Source organism: Epinephelus fuscoguttatus, linkage group LG5 (assembly GCF_011397635.1).
Source record: "Epinephelus fuscoguttatus linkage group LG5, E.fuscoguttatus.final_Chr_v1".
In the NCBI taxonomy this organism is placed as follows: domain Eukaryota; kingdom Metazoa; phylum Chordata; class Actinopteri; order Perciformes; family Serranidae; genus Epinephelus; species Epinephelus fuscoguttatus.
The window spans coordinates 42,649,719-42,657,132 of NC_064756.1; the positions used below are offsets into that span (position 1 = coordinate 42,649,719).

At 40.6% G+C, this 7,414-nt stretch overlaps 1 protein-coding gene across 6 annotated transcripts in view; it reads right to left on the bottom strand.

Moving 5' to 3' along the window:
- myo18ab (myosin XVIIIA b) overlaps nucleotides 1-7,414 on the bottom strand; it is a 241,528-nt gene that overhangs the window by 20,584 nt on the left and 213,530 nt on the right. For all 6 annotated transcript variants that reach the window (XM_049576736.1, XM_049576735.1, XM_049576734.1 and 3 more), the window contains 3 exons: nucleotides 6,091-6,228; nucleotides 2,494-2,679; nucleotides 2,199-2,338 (listed from right to left, as the gene is read on the bottom strand). In XM_049576736.1, the coding sequence (XP_049432693.1) occupies nucleotides 2,199-2,338; nucleotides 2,494-2,679; nucleotides 6,091-6,228 (464 nt within the window). The remainder of the gene's footprint in view (nucleotides 1-2,198; nucleotides 2,339-2,493; nucleotides 2,680-6,090; nucleotides 6,229-7,414) is intronic.

A 7,414-nucleotide genomic window follows, 5' to 3' on the forward strand; every position in this document is an offset into this window, starting at 1 on the left:
AACAACTCCACTCACCTGAAGTCAGCAGTTCAGTTTGGCAAATATGCTTATCTGCTTTCTTTATAAAAGTTACATGTGAAAATGGATACCACATGTCTCTGTGTTTAAGGGATAGTTGAGATTTTTTGAAGCAGGGTTGCAAGGGGTACTTATTCATAGACAGAATATTAAAAACGGTAGAGGTCAGTCAGCATGTCTCCAGTGTGGAGAAGCAGGCTGGAGTACGATGTGGAACGACATAATTGATGAAAGCAGCAGTGGACCAGCAGCTCTTGTGTTCAGTGAGCCAAAATGACTATTTTTCTTAATGGAGTCTGGTGGCTTTGACAAGAGCATAGATTGGAAACTGAAGATGGAAACAGCTTAATGGTCAAAACAGGCTGTTTGTGCACAAGTGCGTTAGCTAAGTGCATTCTCACTGCATAGTATGGGAAAATGGAGTACACTACTGGTCCACTCAAAACGATCCAAAAGTTGAGAGTGGAAGAATAGATACTTCGAACCCTCACCGGTCGACAACTTTGTGATAGCAAACTTCTCGATTTTTGACATGGGGGCTGTGGACAACAAGTAGCCTGAGCTGGCTACAGTAAACACTGCTGTGTTAGAGGCCGTCAGTAATGTTTGTTGGGTGACGATGACTGATGATTTGGTACCGCAAACAAAAAGAGAGTGCTAATGTTAACTTGCTAGCTAACTTGCTCCTAGCTATGGCAGCACATTTTAATCAGCATTGACATTATGACGTGACTTTGGTTTAATGTGCGAGTGGAGATAGAGGTCAAATGTTGGCGATAATGCTCTACTGTTCATTTGCAATTTGCTGTTTAAAAAGAAGATGAAAAAGAAGAGGAGGAGATTAATAATAATAAAAAAAAGCTGCTGTCAATTTCAGTATGTGCAAAATGGCAGTGCACGATTTGAGACAACACTACCCTGTTGAAATTAGTGCATCATGCAAGAAGTACATAGTGTACTACACTGAAGTACTACCATAGAGTAGTATGCAATTGAGACACACTCTTGAAATGATAATGATTTTTTTAGATAGAACATCTTTTAGGTGGCTAAAATATGTTTTGTTGCCGACACCATCCACAGCAGTACATTGCTTAGTTTCCATGTGGGACTACAGCCTGCTTCTCCAAACTGGGAGTCTACTGACTGACATTTACTGTGCTGAATATACCGACTATGGTGAAAGTACCTCATACAACCCCACTTCAAAGAGTCCAGACTATACCTTTAAGTGCATAACTCGAGACAGGACGAGGTTAGCCTTGCTTTGAGTAAAGACTGGAGGCAGGTAGAGCTAGCTATCCTGACTCTGTCTTATGTTCAAAATTACACCTACCTACCTACCTACCTACCTACACCTCCAAAGCTCACTGATTAAGATGTTGTATTTCCATTGTATATCTGTACACAGAGATATGTAAATGCAAAAATGCCAAAGTGTGATTTTAGGGAGATATATGTGCTGGAATAATTTCTTGAAAAACAACAGTTTATATAATAGCCCAGCACTTCTGAGCAGCGTCTATGGCTGTAGCGCTGGTTTACAGTTACAGCTGGTGAGCAGGTTTGTCGCTTTGGTCTCTGTACAGGCACAACGGAACCAGGCAACCTCACTGTGATGAATTCTATGTGCCTGGCTGTTGCTCATCAAAGCTTTGTTCTACACAGATGGAACACTTACATTGATCTGCTTATCTCAGACTTAAGAAAGAAAACAAACAACTTTTTAGAAAGCAGATACAGCAGAGAGGAGATGACGTGTAACTATTTCACTCCAGCTACCTATCAAGGCAGGATGAGAATTTATAGTGTGGAGTCGTTACACTGGATGGTCCTTAGAGAGTAAACTGAAGGAGAGAGACAACTATGAATATAATGCAATCAACAGAAGTCAGATGCCGCAAAATCCAGATGTTTATCTACATATAACAGCATGGTACTGCTGTGTGCAATAATAATAACAATAATCATCATAATAATAACCACATTATTTTTATCCATTTTCTGGTAAACTTGATCCTGATTTTCATTCAGCTGTTTACTGAACCATCTTCATGAACCATGATGCCGATGAAGACAGTGAGATTCTGTAGAAAGCTCTGGAAACAGCTTGTAAGTAGACCTTGAGCAATTTCCTTTTAATCTGCCTCCAAACCTAAATTTTTATTATTTTTTTGTACCTGTTGATAAGGTCTTCATTGTCGTCACTCTCCATCTCGTCCTCAATGGCTGCCTGGAGGTCACCGATCCTTTTGAAGGCTAGTTTGAGGTCTGCCTGCAGGCTCTGATTAGCAGCCTCTAAGCTCTCAATGTCCATTTCCTGTTCATGAGACAAGAGTCAGCAAACCAGGACCAAAGGTTAATCAGTGTTGCTGATGTGTTGTTGATAGATGCTGTGCAGGCTCTCCTAAAATAACTGAGCTGCTCGTTCATTGATAATTATTACGAACTTGTCTCTGTCAGTTACATCCTTACCAGCTCGTGTTTTTTGCGGCTGGCCTCTGCTTCCTTTTTGGCCAGTTCACCCATCTCCTCTTTGACGTCGCGGATCTGTCTCTGCAGCCGTTTGTTCTGTTCCTTCTCTCGATTCTCGCTGCTGCTGCGCTGGTCTCGCTCCTCTGTCAGCTTCTCTAAGTTCTCCTTAAGACGAGCTACAAGGCTCTGCACAGCAATAAAAAGATATGGTTTAAAAATACGGTCAGATTGATGCCATATACTGTATGTGAGATAATGTAGAGCCAGCTGGACAGTACATGAATATATTGTTTTGTAGGAACAAAGGCAGCCCCCTCTTTTATTTGAAGTATGTCAGTGGAGCTGGGGTGCCAACAAAGAAGGGGCCAAAAACCCCCCCCCCCAAAAAACAAACCACCACCACCACCAACAACACAGGGGCGTCCAGTAAAAAAAGTTAGACCTGGCACAACTTTTGCAACTTAGCTCAGCTTCACCCTGATCTCTCCAACACAGTCTGCTAGAATTTTGGGCATTGTGATTGATGGCAAACTACCTTTCACTGAGCATGTTGTATCTGCCACTCAGCTGTGTTGCTTTGAAATGACTAAATAACATCAGAGATCGAGTCCTGTCTGACTGAATATGCAGCTCAACTCCCTGTACCAGCTCTGGTTCTTTCTCGCCGTGATCACTAATATTTTATTCTGGTAGGGCTGCCAGTGTACAAAATAAATCCTCTGCAAATGGTCTAAAATGCGGCAGCACTTCTGGTCATCATTTAGCCAAAATCAGCTCATGTCACTCACTTTTCATTTCTCTCAAGTGACTTCCTGATGATGGTTACATTAACTTCAAATGATTTACATTTCTACAAATAAATGGCGACTAGTTCTGATGTCATATCTCAATCCAAACTCTTGTCCTGTACGGTCACTCGGTGGTTAAATGAGTTACCCAACTCAATTTGATAAGCAGAATCCGTGTCTTGATGACCTACATCTTCCAAGAGTACATACTTACCAATATGCTCTTTCTCTCTGTCTCCATCCTTCTCTAGCTTTCTAGTAGTTTGCTAGGCACTAATTTGTTACTCTACGCTTCTGCAAGCCTTATGGCACATGTGTCAGGTACAATGTTGAACTAAGTGCTGAGGCACTTACTCTCGAAGGCTTCTCCTTGATCTACTGTGGATTGGACTGTACTTCATTTATACATCGCTTGGGATTATGCAGAATAGCTACTGCAAATTATCTATGTGGCAAATGTGCCTAGAGTCACAACATATGGAAAACTCCTGTTTTCAGACATCCAAAATGAGGCAAAAACTTTCCTGTTAAGGGCTTTATCACATGCTGCACAGAGAATGTCATTTATTTACTAAAATGCCCATGTGATAAGATTTATATAGGTAAAACTACACGCATATTAAAACAAAGGATAAGTGAGCACAAGAGTTCAATCAGACGCAATGATATAAACTGTCCTTGTCTGTCATTTTAATGAATTTTCACATGCTATCTCCTCTCTACGATTCCAGGGCATTGAACACATTGAATTGCCAAGAGGGGGATATATGGAAGAAAGATATGCCAATGGAGCTTTTCTGGATTGACACTTCAGCCTACAGGCCTTGATGAGGATTTTGATACGAGTGTTATGCTGTAATCCAAGATGTTGATGGTTCTCACCTGATACCCTTTCATAACCCCATGTCCTATTTGTGCTTCGAGAACATATTGTATAGATCTGGGGATCTCTGATTAATGATGGCTTTAGCCTGATTCCTCTCAAAGCCCCATTTACAATGTGATGTAACTGTAATTTGATATTGTTGTAAGGTGCTCTGTGATTTTAAATGTTTTTTTTTTTTCATTTTCATGGTGTTCCACACTTGTTTTATATTGTGGTACTGTATGACAAGACAAATATGGCTTCCATTTATACACCTTTCAGTTTGCCACCCAGTATTTAAAAAACTACAACTTGCAGAGGGTGGAACTCCTACCACCAGGGTTGCACAAAGGTGTATTGGATACAGCCAGTGACTGGACTGAGATTGGTTACTTTTATCAGCCTGTCCATTGTCCATATTTCTGTTAACTTTCAGATTGCTGTGACGAAAGATAAACAATTGCTGCAGTGATAACTTTGTGTTTTGGCTTCTGATCAACCTTCAGAATCATGCATCTGTTTCTTAAACTCGACCTCCTGGATAGTATTTCATGTCTCACTGGTACCCGTAACAAAATGCACCCACAAACCGCTGACGCTGATGGGAATGTCTTTAAAATTATGACCTGATCATGCTAGAGATGAAAAGTCAGAGAATCACCAAAATGATGAATATAGGAGCATGAATATCTGTACCAAATGCCAAAGCAATTTACCTAATATTTGTTGAGATATTTTACTCCTGATCAAAGTGGTGATCCAACTGACTGACAATGCCGTCCCAGTATAGTCCCTCAAAAATCTGCATTGACCAATCCCTTGCTCAAACTTCATTTCAGTAGCAGATGAGAATCAGAGCACGTAACAAGTAAATACATTCCAGGAAGTCCCTGACACAATATGAACAAATGCCTGTTGTGGTTCAGTAGTTATGGATATGAGCTTAACACTTCGTCTCCACAGAACCCAGCCAGAAGACAATGTTAACAATACATGAGCTTATTTGTATCAATAATGCATAGAAGTGGTGCTGCAGGCTTTCATCACATATATGTTAGTCTTCAGCAGTGTTTTAACAGATGTCTCTTATATGGGTCTTTTAAATCTGCAGCAAGTCTGTATTCAGTCTCTGTGTAAATGCCAGCAGCATACTCCATCAGTGAGTTAGCTCCTGCATTAGCTACCAGCCATGTCCATATTTCACATACTGAGTGGGTGTTGTACTGTGCCTCCTCACATCTGTATTGATTGAGCTCTACTACCTCCAGCTTTGATGAGTTTTACTACTCAGGCAACCTGAAATATTCACTCACTGCAGTTTTTAATGCTGGTGAGAAGCCATAAAAAAACAACCAAAAGGCAGAGTGTAATCTTTGTGTATTTTCCTAACTTTGTACATTTCACCACAGGCTAGAAATCCTAACAAAAAAAAAAAAAAAATCACACTTAATAAATAAATATATTTATTTGACTTTGGAGGGCAAGGAGCAGAGGGAGTGTGCCTGGCGGTGAACACATTGCACAGCTAGCAATTACCAAACTGAACCTGCAAAATTGAGCGCAGGGTCATTTTATCAGTGGGCGAGAGAGGATTTCAATTTCTCCCTTGGAGCGTGCAGATGGGAACCTTTATCCTTCACTTGTGCTTTTTGTCTCGGGCAAAATCTGAAAATAATTTAAAAATGACACAATAACAAATGGTATTGTCAAGTGCGAGTTACACAAGCTAGAGGACAAAGTAAAGCAGGGATGGTTAAATCTGACTGGTAGTGGTCTGACAGTGCATTTATGTTCAGTTTATCATGACCTTTCTGTGTCCATCTCGGATCCCTGCAGCACAATTCACCCTCCCACCAACCTCTTCGGATGTCTTCCGCATGCTGGAGCTTCCTCAACCAACCACCTACCAACACCAGCAGTCCTTCACCTGTCTTAAGTTCTCACCTCCAGCCGTTTGACCTGGGTCTTCTCAAACTCCAGCTTGCTCTCCAGCTCCCGAATCTTGGCCTCCTGCCGGCTGACAAGGGATTTCTCTACCATGGACTGCTCCTGGAACTCCAGCTGGCTCTGGAGGGCTTGCATCTAAGACACAAATATGCACATATTTATGTCACCTTACTTCTGAGGATGACCCATTGGCTAGAATAAAATCAGTGCTTTTTGTTTAATTTAAAGCTTTTCATTTCAAAAAGTAGACATTACATGTGGAGTGCTGCACGACTCTATCCTGGGTACACTACTCTTTAACAGTTTTTAGGTTTTCACTCCAATCAGTCACTATGATAGTTGATGTTTTGAGTTGTATAAAGGCACTTTCTCTGACAAATATAGATATATATGTACAAATATAGATTTTTGTCTGTATCCACAAGTTTTAAGAAAACATGCACAAATACAGACAAAATGAATGCAGGGTGCAGATAGAAGGCTCCATCCACTTCCATATATGTATCTAATGCTGAGCACTATTGAGCCCTAAGGGAGCTAATCCCCTGCTGTGTTTGGCTGTATTAACCTTGAGTTTCTTGGGACACATGGCACAATGTAGAGCATCTGAAGTATTTTGAATCTTAAATGTTTGAAGCTTTGTCTGGATCTGGCACGTCAAGTCATAAACACATCAACCCCATGAAACCAACCTAGCCAAAACCATCACAAGGCTAATATAATATTTGTGTATGGACTGATCAAACAAGATGAGTTTTAGAGGTGTTAAGACAGCTGTTTTGGTCAGTCCAAAACACCAAAATATTTTGGTTACTATCATTAAAGAAAAAAAGGAGGAAGTCCTCACATTGACGAAGCTGGAACTAGCAAACAACTGGCTTTGTAGGTTGAAAAGTAACACAAGCTCATAAATGGCAATATTAAAATAATGTGGCTCCTGTTCTTGAACCTTTCTGAATCACTGTCATGATCCTGGCTTTAAAAGGTAACTCTGGAGATAAATATCTCAAAGTCAGAATTATTCTAAGTGATGCTGGTGATACTGAACCAGATTGTTTTCCAAAGTGAAGTGTTCTGGTTTCCATTATTTAGTCAGAGTAGTTTTGACCAATCATGTCTGAGCAGGCTTTGGTTGCCTGCAGGTAAACAGTCTGTGTGGAGAGCAAAAGAGGCGGAATGCATAGGCCGAAATGCAATCTCAAAACCCATCGACTATCATCTGAAGACAAATTAGTTCTTCATTACCTTTTTTTTTTTTTTTTAATTTATCTGCATTCCTACCTCTCAACTCTAACTCCAAACTCACATTTAAAGCTGCTAA